The sequence below is a fragment of the Lampris incognitus genome, chromosome 8 (assembly GCF_029633865.1).
Source record: "Lampris incognitus isolate fLamInc1 chromosome 8, fLamInc1.hap2, whole genome shotgun sequence".
In the NCBI taxonomy this organism is placed as follows: domain Eukaryota; kingdom Metazoa; phylum Chordata; class Actinopteri; order Lampriformes; family Lampridae; genus Lampris; species Lampris incognitus.
The window spans coordinates 5,757,747-5,781,314 of NC_079218.1; the positions used below are offsets into that span (position 1 = coordinate 5,757,747).

Genomic DNA, 23,568 nt, shown 5'->3' on the forward strand with positions numbered 1-23,568 from the left:
CCACATGGTCCTGACCACATGGTCCTGCAGATGGGTTCAATCTAGACCTTTACAGCCTTCTATAATTGCATCAATCAAAATGGGGTATTTTTCTTCTTCTTCTTCTTTCCTTGCCCCGCTGCAACACCCAAATACCCCTCCGCTGGGGCGTCGTGCGGAGTCCTACCCCCCCCAACTCGCGCCGACCGGGCTGACACGTCGCCGGAAGGTGCGCGAGCGCGTCCCGTTTCCATCGCGCGCTCTAGTCCACAGACCAGCACTCCTTCGCGCCGTGGAGGAAGCGCGGCGCCTGTAAAGCGGCACTGCGGCACCGACGTATCACTGCGCCCCGGTCCGCTTCTCCGGGATCCTGAAGCACGGACCGGCAAGACAGGGAGAGAGGAGAGAGGAGAGAGAGGAGAGAGAGGAGAGATATAACGCATAGAAATGTACACCCCTATGTGGTTCCTCCACGGGATTTATCTTGTTTGTCAGCTCCAGCTCTTCTGCTGTTTCGTGTTTTGCCATTTTTAAATCTTTTGAATGACCCTTCGCGTCCGGAGCCGCCCGACCCCCCCCTCCCTCCGCGCGCGCGCGCGCGCGCGCACTCTACCCGGACGGTCCCCACTTGCAAGGGTTTGCATTTCTTGGTTTTGCATGACGTGTGTCGGAGCCTCTCTTCGCTTTGTGTGTCATAGTGAGAATTGAAGCGGCGCTGCAAGCCGGAGGAGGCAGTGCCAGTTTTGTGGGCTGGACTGGGATCCGGAGCCCGGGATCCGCTGACAGGGACGCAGACAAAAAAAGGGACTTAAGAGTCTTGTTTTTTTCTTCTTCTTCTTCTTCTTCTGTTCCTATGCGAGAGATGGGCAGGACAGGGAGTGGGAGATGACAGGCGCTGGGAATAAAGCTGAAGTGTTGTGTTGTTGTGCTGCGTGTGTGTGTGTCATGAGATGAGTGCTGGCTGGCACGGGGCATCGGCTTTAAAGGGAAGCTGCTGGAGAAAAAGCCTCATTGTTGTATGAAGGAAGGTGAATTGTCCTTTTCGGAGGTAAACGCCGAGGCAGAAGGGGCTGCAGGGAAGAGGTGTGTGTGTGTGTGTGTGTGTGTGTGTGTGTGTGTGTGTGTGTGTGTGTGTGTGTGTGTGTGTGTGTGTGTGTGTGTGTGTTTTGGATGGTTGCTGCATAGGAAGGGGGCTGGGGATGCTTGTTGGATGTGCCTTTGTTATGCATCCATTTGAGAAGAGCCAGTTTTTGCAAATGCTTGTAATTGATGCTTATTTGCAGCGTTTGGGCTACTTTGGGGAGGGGGGGGGATTGCGGGGCGCTTGTTTAAACTGTTCAAATCCTGGCTCGGCTGCATTCCGTGGCAACCGGTGTCCAGGCGGATAATGGGAAGTTGAAGGCGGTGTTTGATTGTGACGGATGGGGGTCTCGGCTCGTCCGGTGATGCAAGCGGAGGTGTGCTGCTCTCGTCTCCGAGGTGTCCACAAGGCGTTTTGGAGCTGTGGTGTTTTGGAGAGGCTTAACCACGCCTTGTAGTTTGTGGATTTAAGTCCCTTCCAGATAGGATGCCGTTGGTGTGATGTCATGGAAAAAGAATTGGTATTCTGGATTCATACAGGGCCCATATGTGTTTTGGACCACAATGCCAGAGTGGCTTTCACCGGCTGCGGGCCTAGACTGTAGGCAGCACCTGGTGAATGATTGAGCAGAGGATAACAAGCTGTTGAATGTTTCTTTTCATTATCTAAGCACCGATGTTATGCCACAGAAAGAGCTAGCTGAATTACCTGTGAAGTACAGGACGACCCGCCGAGACCCATTGTCGAGTGCACAATTTGAATTTCGGAGGGTCTTTTCATCCGTCTGGTTTTCTCGGCGGATTGCTCAACATTTACACCTCAAGGACGGTGCACCATTCAATTAGGTCACTATTTCTTTATGACAGACAGAGGGAGAAGAACAGGTTGAGCTGATGGAGGTACAAAGAAGAGTTATGCCGCAGCCGAAGTGGTGCACCGGCAGGGACGGGTATTCAGGGACGGAGATAATTGGGATTGTTGTGGTTGTAAATGGGGACAAGCGACGGCGAATGGGATAGCTGGGGGTTGGTTTGCATGCTGTGAAAATGTGCTCAAATGACGGTATTCGGGGATGGCGTGCGCACGACTGGCCCCGCGTTTAACGGCCGGTAGTGTAACTATACACAAGTAGTGAAGCCGTGCATGTTCGGTTAACATGAAATGCATGCCATGTCACTGCTCTGTTGGCAGATGAAAAGCACCTTGACGCGTTCTGTTTGTGCAAATCGGCGAGGCCGCCCGTGTTAGTGTGAACGCTTATGAGGGGCACAGGTGGGAGGTGAGATTACATGGGCTCGGGAATAGTTGTAACGCAATTGGCTCAGTCAGTTCAGACCACATTCAGGCAGCAGTAATATTCATTTGAATAGCAGGAATGATGCTCACATTCACAACTGTCCCACTTGGCTGTGTCACGTGGTTCGTGCTTTTACCTTGAGGTTCATGACAGAGTTGGACGTCTTAGCAGCCGTGCAACGCCACCAGTTTTAAGCTCAGTAGCTCCGCCCAACCAGAGACCTTGCTATACATTGTCAATGCAAGAAAGTACTTAATGATTAGGAGGACGGTGTAGGAAGTGTAAGGAGCACTTAAAACCCATCATTATCTCAGTTCAGAGAGCTCGGCCAAAATAAGAAAAGGGGGGGGGGAACATGTAGTCAGCAGATGAGTCTGCAGCCGCCTTAGAAAAAAAACAAACACATCTGCTCCACGTAAATCTGGCAGCAACCTGCTATGTAATATTCGCCTCCCCCTGGAAAATGACTCCTTCACTTAATGTCCAGTCCATCCTGCCGAGGGAACCCGTTGCAGATGCATGTCTTCTCTCTTTGTGTCTTGCAGGGGAGGGAGGAGAGTTCGCTGACCGTGGGCAAGACGAGCCGACTCCTTGGGAAGAAAGATGTGGCGTCGCCTGGTCCTCTCACCCTGGTGGGGCCTGCTCCCTGACCGCGCGGCGTTTTCTTCAACTTGAGAGAGTCTCCTCCTCCGGTGGAGCGTCGACAGCTTGGTTGCAGTGTTGCGGTCGTGCCCTTTTGCCCCCCCCTTGCCGTGGGAGTTGATGGACTGCCGTTGGGGATTGTTGCTGGGCACCTAGGACGGCTCATTGACCAAACGCCTATTTGAATTTCCTGCACAAGCCTTCATCCGCTGGATATTACATGGCTACTTTGGATTTTATGCACTGACACCAACATTCGACTGGATACTGTGGAAATACTTCTTTGTGGAGTTCGTGCATCAAGTGGAGCTTCAGCAGTGCCGGTTGGTGCCCCCCCCCCCCCGATCCAGTCGATTCTCTTTCGGAGGAGGGTTTTATCAGGTGTTTCCTCTGAAAGGACATGGATGGCCCTCGATCCAGCGGCCTCAGGAAAAAGAGGAAGTCGAGGTCCGAGAGGGATCGGGAGCGTAGATCGAACGGGGCGAGGAGCAACCATGTGAGAGGCTCCGTCTTGCGCTTCTCCTCCGACTCGGAGCGGGAGGGGGACAGGGAGCCCTCATCCTCCCGTCCCAGACCCCCGCGGAGGAAGCGAAAGGAGTCTACCTCCGCCGAGGAGGACATCATAGACGGCTTCTCCATCACGGGCTTCATGACGCTGGAGGCGCTGGAGGTGAGTACCGATCCTGGTGTTGGCCGGCTTTCTGCTCTCCGGCCCCCTGGACGAGCGGCACATCGACGAGTTCCCCCGAGCAGTCAGAATCGGGACGGGGTTGTAAATCTCTCAACGCTGTGTCAAGATGTGTTTATTTTCATGCACAGCCCAGTCCCCCACCCCTCTCGCCGGGCTGGCCCGGCCCATCGCTTGGCTCCCGCCCGCATATTTGGCTGTTGTGTGAGCTGGATTTCAACAGATGTGGCTTTTAAATGTGGCGCTGCAGCCAGAGATCTCTATCTGTGTCACAGAGAGGTCGCTGTTGTGTGCTGCCGCTCTGGATTTGATCTCACAAGAGAGTGGCAGACCGAGCTTTACTCTAGATTACAGATGGGCAACGATGATAGCGGCAGATGTTTTTGCCGTTGTGCTCTTTGCAGATTTGAACCGCTCCGCTTCACTTTAATGAGGTTTTGTTCAAAAGTGTGAGTAATGTATTGTGCACAGGCTGCCCAGTTCCCTTGGAACGCACACGGGGCACGGGCAGCCTTCCAGTAATATGGCTGGGACTTACGACTTGTTTGACTTATGCACTCCAGGACTGTACGTAGTATAGCACATTTCCCTGCAACAGCAGTTTCTGGTCATATCAATACCAGTTGCTGATAGGTTTACAGTAGGTATCACTCTCTCCCACACTACACTGTCTGTGCACATTCCCATCAGCCATCCAGGAACATACCACGTCGGAACAAAGTAAGAGGGCGTCCGGGTGGCGTGGCGGTCTATTCCGTTGCCTACCAACACGGGGATCGCCAGTTCGAATCTCCGTGTTACCTCCGGCTTGGTCGGGCGTCCCTACAGACACAATTGGCCGTGTCTGCGGGGGGGAAGCCGGATGTGGGTGTGTGTCCTGGTCGCTGCAGTAGCGCCTCCTCTGTTCGGTCGGGGTGCCTGTTCGGGGGGACTGGGGGAAACGGCGTGATCCTCCCACGCGCTACGTCCCCCCCGGCGAAACTCCTCACTGTCAGGTGAAAAGAAGCGGCTGGCGACTCCACATGTATGGGAGGAGGCATGTGGTAGTCTGCAGCCCTCCCCGGATCGGCAGAGGGGGTGGAGCAGAGACCGGGACGGCTCGGAAGAGTGGGGTGATTGGCCAAGTGCAATTGGGGACAAAAAAGCGGAGGGGGGGGAGTTGGATTTTCCTATGTGACGTCAGACTTGAATATGCCGACCAGATCTAGACCACGGTGGCGGTGTCCATTTTACCGTGTCCTGACAGCTGTAAAGTGTTTCATCCGACACGACGGCGTGAATACATGTTGGGTATGTCGGCAGACCGCAGGGGAAGCCTGGAACGACCCCGCCTTCCATGCAGGCCGCGGCGGCTGCGTTGTGACCTCTCCATGTGACGGCGGGCCCTACCCGAGCCAGATCCGGCGGTTGTCTCCTGTGTGCGGTTCTCAGGTGTCCTCTGGGTTACCGACGTGGCACTTGAGCCGTCTCCCGTTCTCACGTTGTCATTCGGAGGCGCTCGACTCTGCTGCATTCGCTCCGTTTCGCCTCGAGCCCGTGTGTCCGCGTGCACGACTGTCAAGATGATTCAGGGCTGGAGTTTGTTGTAAAATCACAGCCGCAGCATTGTTTTATTGTTAGTTAAATATAGGCGTAGGAAAGAATGGCTGGGGGGGAATAACATAACTTGAATTTCCATCGAGGTCATTTTTGTTGTTTACTGCCGGCCTAACTGACTGGCTTTTGTCTTTCCCTCCAAATTTCAGTCTCTCGATCTTAAACTAGGCGGCGCGGTGGCGCAGTGGTTAGCGCGGTCGCCTCACAGCAAGAAGGTCCTGGGTTCGAGCCCCGGGGTGGTCCAACCTTGGGGGGGGGGGTCGTCCTGGGTCGTCCTCTGTGTGGAGTTTGCATGTTCTCCTCGTGTCTACATGGGTTTCCTCCCACAGTCCAAAGACATGTAGGTCAGGCGAATCGGCCGCACTAAACTGCCCCTAGCTGTGTGTGTGTGTGTGTGTGTGTGTGTGTGTGTGTGTGTGTGTGTGTGTGTGTGTGTGTGTGTGTGTGTGTGCTGGCCCTGTTTGATGCTCTGGCGGCCTGTCCAGGGTGTCTCCGCGCCTGCCACCCAATGATTGTTGGGATAGGCTCCAGCATCCCCGCGACCCTGACAGCAGGCTAAGCGGTTCGGATAACGGATGGATGGATGGATGGATGGATAACGGATGGATGGATGGATGGATGGATGGAGGATGGATGGATGATGGATGGATGGATGGATGGATGGAGGATGGATGGATGGATAATGGATGGATGGATCTTAAACTACCTGATTTTAATGTGTCATCATCAGTAGGCCTCATTCTTGGTTTACTGTAAAGGCCACTAGCGGCAGCATTCTTTGGTTGTGGTTGTAAAAAAAAACAAAAAAAAATCCTTGGAGTGTAATATAATGACTTTCTGCCAATGGATGTTGTGTTGATATAATGATGCTCACTACAGTGATATTCTAGTTCAAATTTCAAGGCTATTAATTAAAGAACGCGCAATGAGATGAAATTAATATGGGAATAATGGCTTTTGAGAGGCTGCTCAAAAGTCTGGGATTCATTCGGTTTGATTTAGTAACTGATTTATGGCCTCATACACATAAGTATTATTGATTTCAAAGAGAGAAAGTGTTTCAGCTTCTTTACTGCGGTCAACCCCCCCCCCACCCACCCATAAATCAGTTTATACTGCAGAATCAACCCAAGCAAAATCGATATCACGTCAGATTTATTTACGAAAAGCCATTTGAGTTACAAACAGAGTTGGGGAGTAACGAAAGGACACGGCTTAATTAATGACAAGAGAAAACAAACAGTGCATTACGAGGTATTTGTGCAAGGCAGACAGACAGGGTGTGAATACTGCTACCCGTGTCAGGCAGAATGGATGAAATATGGCCCTGTAGTGTTGCAGTGCTTGTCATACTGGAGATTAAAATGGGGATACCATCGTATTGTGGCCCTGCTCCGGTATCATACTGGGCGTTGGTTGTCTGGTGGTTTTCACATCGACTCTTCCATTTGTTCATCTCAACAAACAGCCTGGGCTAACCTGTCGTGTTCTGATCCATCAGAACACGACAGGATTTGCAATAAGGCCGTAGCGATGGGGGACGAGTCTCACTCATCATACTGATGAACTGGTTTACGGGATGGATTTATTTCCCCCGCTGTCTTCCCACAGGCAGTCTCTCGCTCTATATTCTGTTCTCTCCACAGTTTCTGATAGCCCGCTCCTTGTCGAGATGTAGGTGGTTTTGCAGGGTTCGCATCATGCAATTTGCCATTGGAAGTCCAATCCTCACACCCATCGGTTGCATTCTTACCACATTTTGGGTTAAAGCGGAAGACGAGGGGATGGAAGGGATGGCTCCGGCATCCACGTGTTTTGTTTGTGAAGTCCAAAACTGCAAAACTGTTTGTCCTCTGCTCTGATGGGTTGAGAGATGATTGCTGTAGAGCAAAATAACAGGTCTATCAAATGGCAGAGGAAAAGCAGACATGCTCTCCCGCCCCTGGGACAACAAATGTTGAAGTGCTCTTCAGCAAGGCACCCAATGCTGAACTCCAACCATACAGCCGCTCTGCAGTCAACAATATAAGAATGGTGTACTGGACCAGCAGGTATTCAAATGTCTATAAATGAAAGAGTGTAAAGCAGGGCGCTGCTAATATATATATATATATATATATATATATATATATATATATATATATATGTGTGTGTGTGTGTGTGTAAAACATTCCCGCCGTACCTAGTTAAGAAGCCAACACCTACGCCCATCTTCAAACACTGCTCTCTCCATGTTTGTTTGCAAGTCTAATGAGTCGGTGATGGCCATTTTCTTTTTTTTTTTAAGCTTGTTTACCATCCTGAAGACTTGCAAGTATTCGGCTCTGAGTATGGGTGAGACAGTTATGATGTATCACCACTTGCTGAATAAACCGATTTAAATAAACGTGCACAAAAAAAAAAGTTTAAAATCAGCAATTTATTTCTACCGATTCTTTTTAGCCTCCCAAGCAACTGTTGTTGTGCTCCGTCCTCGTGTGATGAAGGTGTCCACCATGACCGGGTCTTTCCCTCGGCTTCTCTTTAAGATCAGATAGTGCGAGTGCATGCCGCAGCAGTCTGAATGCTTAGTAGTTTGCTTGCCAACCCTTTTGTTTGCAGTCGTGAGCTGCGGGATATTGGGTTCACTGTCGTACTACTTTAGCACATATCTGGAGACTTCTCACCACCGTACGAGAGCGCCAGGGCCTTCTTCGCTGTTTGGGCCCAGTTACATTCTTATGAGGTCAGAGCCCGAGGGGTGTGTGCAAGTGGTCTCCATCTGTCACGACAGCGCTGTGACGCTACTGCCCGTGAGCCCGCCTTTGAAAATGTGCTGATATCCAAGTTTTTGCATTCCTTCTCGTTCGGCCCCTGCAGGGCGGTTGTTTACATGCTAGGAGTTTTCGAGACCCCGAGGCTGCTGCAAGTCGATGTCTCCAACAGCCTCGAGTCGCGCAGCGTGCTTGGTTCGACTCATTTGTCCGGTGGCGGTGTCGCCAGATCCAGAACAAACTCTGATGCACGGCTTTCCGAAGCCACGCAGGGGGAGACTAGAGGGTGGTTGTTGAATTGGGACGCGGCTGTGGGTTTACACTAGCGAGTGAGAAAACCAATCGTTGTTGACTGGCGTGGCTAAATTTGTGAATGACTAAACGTCACACAATGTCCCAGCTCGGCTCTAAATAGGGCAGTCCAACGCCATCTGCAGAGATCTGTCTACAGGAAAGGTGCACTTCTGAAATACAAGAATTATATAAGTGTCTCAACAAAAACACAGTGAGAGAATTACTAGTGGTAGTAGAATTGCTATCAGTTTGAACTGGTGTGTTGACAAATTTTAACCTGCATGCAAAACTCTGCAGTGCATATTTGCATCTCACATTGCACATAACCACCGTCTTCTATCTGAGGCTTTTTTAATGTTTTTTGTTTTTTTTTGTGCCTTAGATCCGATTAAATGAGGTGTGCCAGGAATTCAGGTTTCAGCATCGGCCATGACGATAATTTGCTCAGACTTTCTTCCAGCGAATTCAGGCCCTCATCTCGCGCTACGCCCTGCAGCTTCCCCCCGTACACCTTAGGATGCCGATCTGGTTTAGACGTGGCGGATTTTGAACCGGTGTGTTTCGATTTATGAGCAAGAGGTCTATTAGTATGGGGCCAAGGTACTAGGGTTACTTAATATGAGATGTGTTTCAGATCTTTACTGAGATTTGCCTGCTATATTATTCACCATATCTCCCCGCTCTTTCCATCTTCTCCTTTTTGTCGTGTTAGCAAGCGTGTTTTCCCTTACCTAAACCCCTTTCAGTTTCAATTTGAGCAATCGCTTTCCCTTGAATGTACCGAGGAGGTCTCTTCCAGTCAGTGCGTTGAAATCAAAGCTTTGCATCTGCCCAGCAGCAGCTGTCCTTTGAAGGAGCGGTTTTGGAAGCAAGCAAACTTAATGAGGCATAAGGCCCGAGCAGCAACCGATTACAACACTTAGAGATAGAACTAGATAACGCCGCTTATTCTCCTTTAAAATCTTTGCCTCGTTTCACTTGAAAGGGATCCCAAACCATGGGAGACCCACCCCCCCTCCCGCCCCCCACTGACCAAGGATCGGTTTAAAACAAATGCTGCTTCGGTTAACCCCCACGAGGAGCTCCGGTATTTCCACACCTTCGGACCAGCGAGTTCGTACAACCCACCATGCTGTTACGCCAGGCAGCAAAGGCGGTTATTTGTTTTCTGTAGGGCCGAACTCAAAGGTGGGGGGAAGGCGCTTTCTGTCGTGGGGACTGATGGAATTATAAGCAGGAAGTCTCTATAATTATGACAGGAAGAGTCAAACTCGTGTGATTAAAGGCGAACGCGCTCCAAGATTTTCCTTGAGCCTGTTCGAGGCGGCGGTATACTCAACACCATGCAGAGCTTTTCCAGAAAAAAGGCACGTTTTGAGCAAGAGACGACCACAAAGATCCAGTGTGTTGTGTTTAGGTGGTGGTGTTGTGTTTAGGTAGTGGTACGATGCGTGCAAGGACCTCCTGGCGTGAACAGCCCACCAGTTCAAGAGCAGATCTTAGACCTCCTCCTGTCTGCAGTTGGTCCAAATATCACATGGTCGGTGGTAGATTTGGGTTGGTTTGCGGTTTACCGGTCTGGTTCGGTGTACGATCTTAAACCGGTTTGATATTATGCAAACCGACTAAACCGGTATTTGTCAGTATGAGATGTTCTGGCTAATTAAAAAGCGCTAAATCCAGCTTGTACTGCATTAGTAATAATAATAAGAGATATGATGATATGATTAACATCATATGTTTGCTTATAAACGGACCAACGAGCCACTAGTGTCTGGCAGGCCATGCACAATTTGTCGAGTCTAGCAGGCCCTGTGATGGCCTGGCAGTCTGTCCAGGGTGTCTCTCCGCCTGCCGCCCAATGACTGCTGGGATAGGCTCCAGCATCCCCGCGACCCTGAGAGCAGGGTAAGCAGTCTGGATAATGGATGGATGGCTGGATGCAGTCTAGCCGGTACCATGCAGTGGAGAAGCGCCATTAGAGCCGAGGCCGAGGCCGGCAACAAGGAGATCACATTTCAGAAGATGAGGTTGGGGGGAAGATGCGCATGGGGTGTTTGTTTGGGGGTGACGAGGGAGACAAGATATGGCAGAGTTGGTGTCAGTGAAAATGAAAACTGCCATTATGGCAGCATTTCGGAAAGGAAGCCGACAAAAGAGGTGGGCCGAAAAACACAGAGGAGATTTTGTTGTTTTGATTATTTGGTCTTTTCTCAAGATGCAATGGGCCGAAGTCTTGTTTTATGAATTGTTCTGACGTTTAGAAGAAGAAAAGTTGAGTTTAATGGTTGTGAGAAATAAAATCACTGCGTCCGTGTCATTGTCACTGTGTCAGTGTCATTATGTTCCACTCTGGAGCGGCGGCTTAGTGGTCAAATTCGGTATACCGGTTCGGTCCGGTGTTAGCTTGTGTTGCATTTCATTCGGAGTCTGAGGTTGGAATTTCTCAATTGAAATTTCCAATTTCCCGCCCCCAAGCGTCCCACGTGCACGACGCCAAATGTAAAGAAAAACCATGGCTAACCATGACAAACTGGTGTTTTTGGGCTGGTGTACAGACAGCTGAACCGTCAGCGGTGCAGCTTCCCTGCATATCGACACAAAACAGAGGGATAACCTTTGTGCAGAGAAGATAACCTTTGGTGATTGTTTACCGTAACCAGATACCTAATAACACTGGCAACATATCTGACACCAATTTACATGCAGAACAGCTTTTACAGTATGGTAGAGTGTATTATTTTACAGGCAAATTGTAACGTGCACGCATAAATAGACTTGCTAGCCTTTAGCTAACGGGTCGGACCCTTTGGTCGACTGGTTAACGTTGTCGCCCATGGTGCGGGAGACCCGGGTTCGCATCCCGGCTGTGGCGGTACCCAGGCTACTCCCTTCACTACATGGGTGTCGGAAGTGGGATGGTGGGGCACGTTTGGGTAGCGTAGTGGTCCGTTCCATTGCCTAGCAACACGGAGATCACCTGATTGAATCCCCATGTTACCTCCGGCTTAGTTGGGTGTCTCTACAGACACGATTGGCCGTGTCTGCGGGTGGGAAGCCAGATGTGGGTATGTGTCCCGGTCGCTGCACTAGCACCTCCCTTGGTCGGTCCATCGGTGCCTTGCCTCCAGTACACGCCCCCAGCAGCGCGGATCGACACAACAAGGGAAGAAGACATGGGTATTGGGTATGCAAACGGTGTTCAGGGACATGGTCACCGCTGCTTCTTCTCAAACAGTTCTTTCGTTCTTCTGAGTATTATGGGTAGTGACAATCAGCCAAGACTGGAGGTACTTGTGTGAAGAAGGACTGGACAGAGTTTTTCGTTTTCACACCTAAACACCTGGCTGCAGTGAGTGGACACAGACTTTGAAAGTTTCGTAAAGATTTCGTAGAATTACAGGAAAAAATATCGCTGAACTACCCCCAATCCGAGGATTCCCACACTGTCCAATATTTCGAGCAGCACGTAGTTAGAAGCGTGCAGCAGCAGGCCTTCAGTCTCTGATCTCTGTTCATGTTCATGCATCATTACCACAGATAGGAACAATGCCAGCTTGACCTTTCTTGTTTCTTACAATGTATAGCTATCGTTTGGACACTGCCACAGGATTAGTCATGTCACGACATGTGGGATAAAGTGAATCATGGGTTCGGGCGGATAATAGTTTGGGTTAAAAATATACCTATTCAACCCAGATAGCAAAGAATCTTGGGCCCAAATATGGCCCACATCTGCAGTTATCTTACGGCCCACATTTGGCCTTGAATGACGGCGTTGACTCAGGGTGAGCATGGCTGTCTCAACTCAGCCATACTTGGGCCACATTTGGACCACATCTGGCCCACATCTGGCCCACATAGTATGTTCTGTAACCCAAGTCAAGCCTGATTCATTACATTTGGGCCATGTCTGGCCCACACAACGGTTGCCGGTGCCGTAACTGAGTTGTAAGTACCAAAAGTGCCCCAGATTAGGCCCAAATGTGTCTGGTATTTGGGAAGGGATATGTGTAATCAGAATCAGATGGTCCTTGCGGTTGCATTGATATGTTGTCAGACATTCAAATAACCAAATAACAAATAATGATTGGCCGATTGACATTTAAAGTGTAGCAGGGGCTACTAGACAGGTCTGTGGCATTAGCTGAAAGTACCGACTGCGATAATCATGGCAGCAAGGGCTTGTATTTCTCATAGCTTCGAACGACGAAGATGAATTGCAGTTTAGCAGCGTCAGCCTGGCGTTTTCCTCTCTTCGTGTTTCTTTATTTTTGTGGGATGATGCTGTTGGCTCGCCGGGTTTGCAGAAACAATTGATTTCTCGGGCTCGGTGCTCGGCCTGAAGAAGGACTAAGAAATGCAGGGCAAGAACAAGGCATTGTTTAGTGACTAAGCTGGTTCAAATGATGAACAGGTGTGGCTAGCGAGGAAAAAATTCTCCCCAAATTTTCGCTTCGTTACTGAGGAAAGAACACATCGTAGGACAGCTCTCCTTGAACTCAGACGGCCTTGAGGGGTGTTTCTGCTTTATGAATAATGCCACATTTCCAGTCATTTAACACATTTCCTACCCTCCACCCATGTGCTTATTTCAACCTCTTGGCAGCAGCGGCAGATTTTCATTTAGCTGCATTTTGGGTCTGTCAGACGGTGATGTACAGCGTGTATTAATGAGCAGCGACAGCCTGATAACTGACACATGAAATAAAATGTTCTGTCATTGCTGGATGTCAGGGGGGGAAAAAAAACAGAGAGAAAATTCCCCCAGATTAGATAATACAGCCGTGGGAGTTTTGAACGTACTCCAAAAAAAAAATCTATGATGCAAACACACAAACGCACTCGTACGCGCACTCATCAAAATTCACTTGACATCCCTCTGAAAGTGTGCAGTCGCTTCAGATGACGAGGAGGCATTTCGTTTCATTGAGACATGATCTGAGCCAAGGCCCTATTTAAAGCCCCATTGATCTCCTCTCACCAGTGTACATAGCTTGGCTGTCTGGCACACTGTGGAGAAGAACTACACTACTGTGGGGCCCCTCGGGAAAACTACATTATCAACCCCCAGTACCGCCCCCGAGATATGTGACACATGTGTTTCTTCCCACTGCAGATTTACAACATACATTTTTGACCTAGGGCGGCGCAGTGGCTAGCACGGTGGCCTCACAGTAGGGAGGTCCTGGGTTCGAGCCCCGGGGTAGTCCAACCTTGGGGGTCGTCCTGTGTGGATTTTGCATGTTCTCCCCGTGTCTGCGTGGGTTTCCTCCCACAGTCCAAAGACATGTAGGTCAGGTGACTCGGCCGTACTAAATTGCCCCCTAGGTGTGAATGTGTGTGTGTGTGATGGCCTGGCAGCCTGTCCAGGGTGTCTCCCCGCCTGCCGCCCAGTGACTGCTGGGATAGGCTCCGGCATCCCCACGACCCGGAGAGCAGGATAAGCGGTGCGGATAATGGATGGATTTTTGACCCAGTTTGCTCCACAACATTACAAGTGTGGGGTCTGTGACTTTCACACGCTCGTCGTCTTCCCCTGCTGACTTGTCGGTTTCCCTCAGCCGGCCGAGATGATGGCCTGATGTCACGATGTGCCGTCCAGCTCATCGGGGCTTGAATCACATGCTTACCAACGCTGTTCTATCACACGTATAGAAAAACAACAACAACACAACTGACATTGTCGCAGTAATGCGAGGGACACCCAGCAGATTGCTCAGCGGAGCAGAGGTGCATGGGGGGTTTGGGCCTCAGAAGGAACGAGAATCAAGGAAAACAATGGATTTGTGTAGATGGAGCACAGTGTGTGTGTGTGTGTGTGTGTGTGTGTGTGTGTGTGTGTGCACGCTCCAGTGCACAAACACCTTTCCAAGATGATATTATAGATTCATACCAAAGTGAGTTTATCTACTCTATGGGTTGAGGGGTGCTGGCCTAACCCCAAACCTAACCCCCAAATATGCTGACCCCTACGAGAAGCATCTAATGGCATTCTAGCGCTCATGGAGAGAGAGCGGCGGTTTACTCCCCGTTTCTTCACTGTATTTTTTGTGACTTCATCTGCTCTGGCTTGTGCTCGACTTCTGCAGACGATGCATGTTTGCAATGATGAGGATGACGTGAAAGCACCGTCGCTGTTCAAATGGCGGACGCCGACGTTGCATACGGTGAACGTCGTTATTACAGCGTTTGGTAGTGAGATCACAGCAGATTGTTGTCTTCTATTACACACACACACGAGCCCAGGATGGCAAGTAGCATCACTCGTGGCCTTCTGCAGCAACACACAAATAATATAGACACAAGAGAGTTAAGATCAGACATCGACACCAGCAAGTATTGGTAGAGCCGTCATATTTTAGACAGATTATTAGAAGAATTCATGGTAACACTTTCTATGACGCTTGCATCTATAACGCCCTATAAGCATCTATAACGCCCTATAAGCATCTATTGCACCTATAACGCCCATACTTTCCGAAATGTGTATTACAATGACTAACGGCTATGGCGGAAGACTGTGGAATAGCACTGAAGTCTCATTGTGCATCTCTACAAAACTTCAGCAAAACAAGTTGGCTATGATGCATTATGACATTTGACAGATAAACAGGCTAATGATGACATATTTATAATGCATACATCCGTTTTAAATTGACATAATGTATCATAAAGGTGGTTATGAGGTGTTGTGAGGGCGTATGCATGGTTATAATGAATCTTACAATGACTTATAGCGACACTTATAGGGCGTTATAGATGCAAGCTTCGTAGAAGGTGTTCCCGAATTCATGTAAACCAGTCTTTTGGAGAAATCAAGGGACTTCAAACCATGCAAAAGCCCCTGAAACTGAAATATTTCCTTGTACTGATTACAGCCCGTACTGGTTTCCATCTAAACACACCTTCACTGGCGTGGAGAGAGATGAATGTCGTCCTCGTACCCATAAAACTGACTTGCCGTGGTTAAGGATAATAAATTTTATTGGTCTTCACGTCACTATCTTGCTGAGCTCAGCCATTTTATTTTTCATTTCGTCTTTCTGCTGCGTTGTGGGATGGGGGGGGGGGAGGGAGCAAGCCTGGCTGTTTCAGGGGTTTTTCTAAAATGCCATCGCTGAAGTAAAGCTGTGGCCAAAGTCACACGCTGTTTTCTGTGTGTAATTGCCCTCATGATGATATATTTGGACAGATTTTTTTCCACTCGAGAGGAGACTCTCTTCATGCCTAACTACACAGCACACCCTTATCTGGGAGTGCTTAGGGATACATTTTTTTTTAATGCTTGTGTGTCTGTGGGTGTGCGTCCGCCGCTGGGCCTGTGGACCTACAGACAGAGAGCCCTTTGGAGATTTCCTACCTGTATTTTATCTATTGATTTATTTTCACCTTCCTTATTTTTCTCCGATGCCGTCATATCCAGCCTGTCCGTCGCTGTCTCCGCTCCCATCTGCCTCCGTTTCTCTCCGCTCTGCGGAAAGCTCCGCTGAATCACCTCCCAGGTCAGGATGTCTTGATGCATGTCCAGTAATCCAGGTTGGGAGATTCCAGGAAGTTGAATCAGTTCATCTGGATGCAACCTCTAGTGGGAGAAACCTGTCATCGCTCGTCTTCTTCGGTTTCGGCTGAGGCTGACGACACGTTGCGTCCAGATGAACTGATTCAGCTTTCCAGAACTCAGGGGTTTCGAGTTTTCCAGTGAGTGTCGACACGAACCTTAAAGCTGAAATCCGCGATTCCCCCCCAATCTGTCCCCTCCCTCCTGCAACTAATTACAACAAACTACCAACAAGGCGTAGCAGCTATTGTCGCGTGTGGTGCCATCAGCTCAGCAGTGAACAGTTCCCATCCATCCATTATCCAAACCGCTTATCCTGCTCTCAGGGTGGCGGGATGCTGGAGCCTATCCCAGCAGTCACTGGGCGGCAGGCGGGGAGACACCCTGGACAGGCCGCCAGGCCATCACAGGGCCTAAACAGTTCCCACCCCGGTAAAAATAGATCCTGGGACCAGAGCTAACCCAGGCGAGCTAATGCATTACAAACTACACCAGAGTACATGGGAACACTGTCCTACGGTGATGGTGATGGTAGAATCGGTGGATTATCTGTCTAACACGCTTCGCCACGTCGTCATCACGTTTCAAACCTTTTTCCTGTTTGAGTAGGAACATTTCTACCTGGTCAGAAACTTCAACAGCATTGGGGAGGTGGCAGAGGTGAAGATGATAAGATTTTCATTGGGAGTGATGAAGAAGGACAGGATTAGGAATGAGTATATCAGAGGGACAGCTCAGGTTGGACGGTTTGGAGACAAAGCAAGAGAGGCAAGATTGAGATGGTTTGGACATGTGTGGAGGAGAGATGCTGGGTATACTGGGAGAAGGATGGTGAATATGGAGCTGCCAGGGAAGAGGAGAAGAGGAAGGCCAAAGAGGAGGTTTATGGATGTGGTGAGGGAGGACATGCAGGTGGCTGGTGAGACAGAGGAAGATGCAGAGGACAGGAAGAGATGGAAATGGATGATCCGCTGTGGCGACCCCTAACGGGAGCAGCCCAAAGTAGTAGCAGTAGGAGTAGTAGTAGTAGTAGATTGGGGAATCTGGGTAGTGGGGTACTGTTTCAAGATGCGAATTTAAAATATAGAAATGGAATAATTCTTATTGCAATTTACAATTCTTGGCTTGGCCCTCAAAGCTCAAACATAGCATGTATCTGGGGGCATCCGGGTAGCAGTCTATACTGTTGCCTACCAACACAGGGCTCGCCGGTTCGAATCCCCGTGTTACCTCTGGCTTGATCAGACATCCCTACAGACATAATTGGCCGTGTCTGCGGGTGGGAAGCCGGATGTGGGTATGTGTCCTGGTCGCTGCGCTAGCGCCTCCTCTGTTCGGTCGGGGCGCCTGTTCGGGGGGTGGGACTGGGGAGAATAGCTTGATCCTCCCACCTGTACGTCCCCCTGGTGAAAGTCCTCACTGTCAGGTGAAAAGAAGCGGCTGGCGACTCCACATGTATGGGAGGAGGCATGTGGTAGTCTGCAGCCCTCCCTGGATCGGCAGAGGGGGCGGAGCAGCGACCGGGACGGCTCGGAGGAGTGGGGTAATTGGCCAAGTACAATTGGGGAGAACCAGAGGGAAAACCCCTTCATATAACCTGACTCCATGGTCCAGATGGATAAAATAACTCTGTATTCAGGTGGGAAAATGATGAATTGGTGCTTTAACGCCACGCTATTTTCTGCATCCACACCCTTTTAAGCGTTTAGAAACAATACGTTGAAAAATGCAGCTAAACATATTGTAATAATAATAATAATCAGCTAGTTTAACAAATAATACCTCTCTAAAGGCACCTTATCTTGGTTTACTCCTAAGCCCAGATGTACAGTTCAACCCTTCCATGTACAGTTGCATCCATCACTTCCAGGTCAAGTGACTGTGAAGTACGAGGGTGCCCGGCTGTGTTGCGGTGTGATGTCACGTCCCCCCGCCTCTGCCCGGGAAGCTAACTCATCCCGAGGCTCCGGAGGAGGGCTCGTCTCACAGTTTTAACCTGAATCTTGCGGCTCCAACACAAGCAGCCTACTTCCTGTGCTGATGTAATCCTTCACACACTCAGTGTGTGTAGATGAGTGTGCGTCTGTGGCTGCAGGTGGTCGTGTCATTTCCTGTAGTTGGTGCAGGATAAATGAATGAAATAACAAGTAATCAGTGTGGTGTGCAAACATAAGTGGATGATGAGAGGTGGGCCCGTGTTGGAAACACAACAGTGTCACAATTCTTTATTGTCTGAGAAATGTGGCTCACATCCTGCACTAAATAAACAATTACACAGGTTACCTGACTAATAAAGACACCTACTGCACAGATTTAGATGTCATGCGTGCAAATAATAGCTCATCCCGGCCATTATCGTTGCCGATCAAATGCAATTTCATTAACAGAGCGTGAAGGAACATGGACGGACTAGCGATTCGATGTTCATGTTTGTATGGCCGGCCGGCCGGCATGTGAAAACCTCGGGCTTGGAAGGAGCGGGCGAGAGTGACAGTAATGCTGCGTTTGAAAAGCGTGGATTCTGTGACAAATGCTTTTCCTGGGAACGGGAGACAAGGTTTGGTGGGATGGAGAAGGGAAAGCTGCAAATGCGTGTCGGTCTAGAGCCGTGGGTGTGTATTTGTGTGTATATATATGTGTGTGTGTGTGTGCCAAAGCATGTGTGGAGCTTATGGTTTGGCCCTGTCATTCATCACCTTGTTGTTCTGCACATTGGATTGTTGCTTTTTATTTCATCACTGAGGATGAAATAATGCCGCATGCGTGATGTCAGTGTGCATTATGTATTATTTACATCTGAGCCTGTTATTTCTGCAGCTATTATTTTAATGGCTGCTTGAAGGGGAGCTTTAGCGCTTTGGAATTTGTCAAACGTGATAAATAAGAGCTCAGGATATGTTAAAGTATGTCTTTGTTTATGGTTAAACATTTATTCTGTGCATCAGTTTCAGACGGAGGTGGTGTTTGTGTTGAGACGTCACACAGAGGTGTTTACTCATGTCACCCTGGGAAACCAAATGAATCAAAAGACTCGAGACGGGGTGAAACTTAAGTAAAAAAACCTCCTCATTCCCCTTAAACACTCTCATCATTTGTCAGTACAGGGGTACACAACGAGTGTGCGTGCTCTCTCCCAGATGGCAAAACTGCCGTGGCCTGGACCCGTCCCACACCCGACACTTCATCCGGCCCACAAACCGCGTGGAATGATGGCACTTGGGCGGTCCGCTCCTGTTTGCCAGATCTGGGCCAGAACCAAGCCACAGCAATGCCGCATGTGCCACATATTTTCCAAAGGTGGCCATATTAGTTTTGTGATATTTGGGCCATATTCACCATTTACCACACGGGCCACTTCAGGGTCACATCCAGATCACATGTTGCCCAGAGCACCGCATCTTTGCCAAAAAAAGGCCCACATTTCATTTGGCATATTTGGGCCATATTTGCTGTTATACTTGTGGGCCACTTCAGGCTCACATCCATGTTGTCAGGGCCAGAAGAAGGTCATCAGTGCCGCATCACTGCCTGAAGTGGCCCACATCCGGATGCTGTCTGGGCTGAGTATTTATAATTATTCGGTATTTTCACAGCAAAACACTTGAGAATTTGCATGATGGAATTAACGTTCGTAAACTGACTCACAACCCAGTTTTAGAATTGAGAGTCATAACATTTTTACGTGTGTGAGTAAATATTTGAATGAGTGCACTAGCAGCTGCAAACTTGTAATACGGCATCCGTGCAGATTTTGTTCTTGAATATACTTGTGAAGTGCAGCTTCCGCTGGGGTTGTCTGTTGTTAGATTACCGACTCTGATGCAGCATTCCTTTATCGTTCCCACTCCGGGCGTACCAGCATGCATGCTAATCAATCCCCACATTTATCAGGATCGTGGAGAGCCGTATTTTGTGCGAGAACAGGTACGCTTGTCGACAAAAGACAAAGGCTGGATAGGCGTGGACGGAACATTTGTATGGTGTGGTGATTAAGGTCCACATCCTGGCTGGTGGGAACTGCAGCAGAAGTCTGTCTCACGTACATACACTTGAATTGACTCGAATCACCGGATTGTTTTGCTCCTTGTTTGTTGAGCGCTTCTCCTACCGTTGAGTGTTTCTAGAGGGATTGTCCTACGGGGATCAGTAAAGTACATAAAAAATGAACAAAAACAGAACTTGACATTTAGTGATGAGTAAGAGCAACATCAGAAGGCCTCTTTCATCATGCCCTAACATGGGAACAGACTCGACTGAGCTCAAAAAGAGAAACGGTGCTGGAGCCTATCCCAGCAGTCATTGGGCGGCGAGTACGGCCGATTCACCTGACCTGCATGTCTTTGGACTGTGGGAGGAACGCAGGAAACGCAGGAAACCCCCGGAGGAAACCCACGCAGACACGGGGAGAACATGCAAACTCCACACAGAGGACGACCCGGGACGACCCCCAAGGTTAGACTACCCCGGGGCTCGAACCCAGGACCTTCTTGGTCCTGGGTTCCCATATTATTAAATTATATTACTGGAGAATCGTCATACTTATTATGGCACTATTTTGTGTGTCCAAAAGTTGTTGTTTGACCAATCAGCCCATTGGCTTGGGGAATGTAACTGAGGCTCAGTGGTGAAACAGTACTTTTGACCAGTAGTGTCCTTCACATCAGGCATGACGGACAAATGGTCCCCCACTAGTGACCCTGCTATAAACTGCTTTGGGCTGCACAACACTAACCCTTTGTGTTGCGGTCGATACAGCTGATGCATCCTAGAAGCAGAGAGCTGCAGGGGGGGTGATGGATGCAAGCCGGCAGACAGGTCCACGTTGTAGATGAGTGACGTCCATCATACAAGTTCCCAGATGTCGTGAGGGTAGCTCCTATCTGCACCACCTGCATGCCGAGGAAAGTCTCATCTCTATCTGACGAGGAAAACTTGTTTTCATGTTCATTTGTTTGTCTTTTAAGCGTGATGGATGGTACTTGTTAGCGTCAGTCCAAATGCGAGGGACAGTTTAATGTGTTAGAAACAAGACATTTTTGCGAGGGAAGTGGTTTCAGTTGATTAATTCAAGTTGGGTTTGTGGGACTAATTTGGGATGTGTTATAAAGTTTGGCTAGAGTGTGTGTGTGTACAGTGGGGACGGCTGTATTACATAAAGCCAGATGGCTCTAAAGCTCTCTATCCTAAAAGAAAACACGGAGTTAAAGGGTTTTCAATATGTGCCGTTCAGCTCCTGCGCCTTCTGCTGTGGGGACACGAGGAAAGAGAGCTGGGAATAGCCACAACACCGAATCCCAACCCACATAGCAAAACTGCTGTGGCCCGGACCCGGCCCACACCCGACACTTTCATCCGGCCCACATACCGCGTGGAATGATGGCACTCGGGCGGTCCGCTCCTGTTTGCCAGATCTGGGTCAGAACCAAGCCATAGCAATGCCGCATGTGCCACATATTTGCCAGAGGTGGCCATATTTGTTTTGGGATATTTGGGCCATATTCACCATTTACCACACGGGAAGCCATGCCAAGGCCTACAGGTTACCTCACTGTTTCGTGTTTTGTCATTTTTGATTCTTGTCCTGTTTGATTCTGTAGAGTTCGATGGGTTTTATTCCCCTGTTGGTTTGGTATATGTATGTTGAATTTTGATTGTTTTTTTCTATAGGATATATGAGAGAGAGAGACAGAGACAGACAGACAGACAGGCCGCCCCCCAAATTCGCTACAATATTGTTATATATTGATATATTTGACATAAATCACTTAACAAGACAGCCTAATTCATGCAGAGCAGCACTGAATTTGTCAGTTTTGTTTTTCCCCAAATTAAAGTCAAATTAAAGTCAAGTTGGGGCTGGTACCATCAGATTCAATCGTGTGATATTTTAGGGCCAATTCGATAAATTCCTGCAAGTTTTTCAAATATCACGATATTACGAATATTTGTGTTTTAAAGGCTCTAACCCCTCTTATCCGCAGTAAAATGTAAAAACTGCAATAACCCAAAGAATACGTACAACAATATGCATTTATTCTAAGCCCCGTGTGTTAGAGAGGCTGAAGATATGAGTATGCTTCTTGAGTAAACATCCGCACAATTCACATCCAAACAGTCAGAGATGTTGAAATCGTTACACCAAACGCTGCAATATTAACAATATCACAACTTCACGATTTGCACGAACCCACACGCGCGAGAACATGTTTTCTCTGAGGGGTCCACGTGCACACACGGCTGTTGGTGCACGTGCATACGTTTATACGACAAAGCGGTGCAGGCAGAAGTCCCAGTGTGGGTGGGCGCTGAGGAAATCAGGTGGGCCCTGCCTGCCTGTCCAGCACCAGTCATACTCAATAGGCTCTGAGATGCATGTTAACCACAATATGCCATTACAACTGTGCCGGCCTGAATGCACCAGTTGAATCAAACAAGCCTGAGACATCATCAGAGGTAATGTTACAGGCACCAAGGCGAACATTAACAGCATTGCGTAGCCAGGCACAGTGGCCACACACACACACACACACACACACACACACACACACACACACACACAGAGCTGACAGATGCAGAAGCATCATTAATCAAGCGTATGGATGGAGGTACACCGGCGCCAACATGCTCAGTAACATTAAAGCTGTCACTTGAACATAGCCTGGCACAGCAGCCACCTACACCACACACATGCAGCACACACGCATGCGCACACATGCACGCACACACACACACACACACACACACACACACACACACACACACACACACACACCTAGGGACAATTTAGTAATGCCGAGTCACCTGACCTACATATCTTTGGACTGTGGGAGGAAACCGGAGCCCCCGGAGGAAACCCACACAGACACGGGGAGAACATGCAAACTCCACACAGAGGACGACCCGGGACGACCCCCAGGGTTGGACTACCCCGGGGCTCCAACCCAGGACCTTCTTGCTGTGAGGCGACCGCGCTAACCGCTGCGCCACCGTGCTGCAGTAGTTGGCGCGGTCGCTTAAAACTATACCCGATAAACAATATTAAAATAGGCTACTACCGTCCGAAACTGTAAATGAGCTTACTTTTGATCATTACAGCAGGAGGCGACGGGGCTCGGTACGTATCCTTACTACTTGGCAATTGTTGAGGAGAAACTGGTGCAGGAGTTGCTGTCTGGGGATGATGGCTGAACTTGAGTTGAATTCTCCTCCTCCTGCTGCTCCTCAGGACGTCTTTGTGGTAATAAACTTTTCATAAATAAATTTTCATCTGAGCCTACATGAAAAGCAGCTAGCTAGCAGGAGGAGGCTTCTGCTCCTCTGTGCCGTGCGCGGGTTTTACGCTGAATGAAAGAGGAGGAGGGGGGCCGCTTGGAATCTGGCATTAGTGTGGAGGAAGATTGAGCGGGTGCAGAAGACAGCAACTGGACACTGCATCCTCTTGTTATGTTTTTCTTTTCTTTTCTTTTTTTGCTTTTGGGTTTTTAGAGTTGGGGGGAAAAAAACCCCAAATTCTTTTCTGTGTCATCGATTTTGCAAGTTCAGCTGACCCGGAACGACCGTTGCACTTTGACCCGACGTGATGACGTTGTCACGTCAGATCGGAGGAATGAACTGAATTCACACATTCTAAACATCTGGTTTTCATGTATTTTCTGACAGACATCTTTTCATATGCTG

General features: G+C 49.1%; 1 protein-coding gene across 1 annotated transcript in view; it reads left to right on the forward strand.

Annotated features, from left to right (window-relative positions):
• The first annotated feature begins 3,399 nt into the window (after nucleotides 1-3,399).
• Nucleotides 3,400-23,568, forward strand: part of LOC130117052 (autism susceptibility gene 2 protein-like) — a 160,198-nt gene continuing 140,029 nt past the window's right edge. The window contains exon 1 of the mRNA XM_056285194.1: nucleotides 3,400-3,669. Coding sequence (XP_056141169.1) covers nucleotides 3,400-3,669 — 270 coding nt within the window. The remainder of the gene's footprint in view (nucleotides 3,670-23,568) is intronic.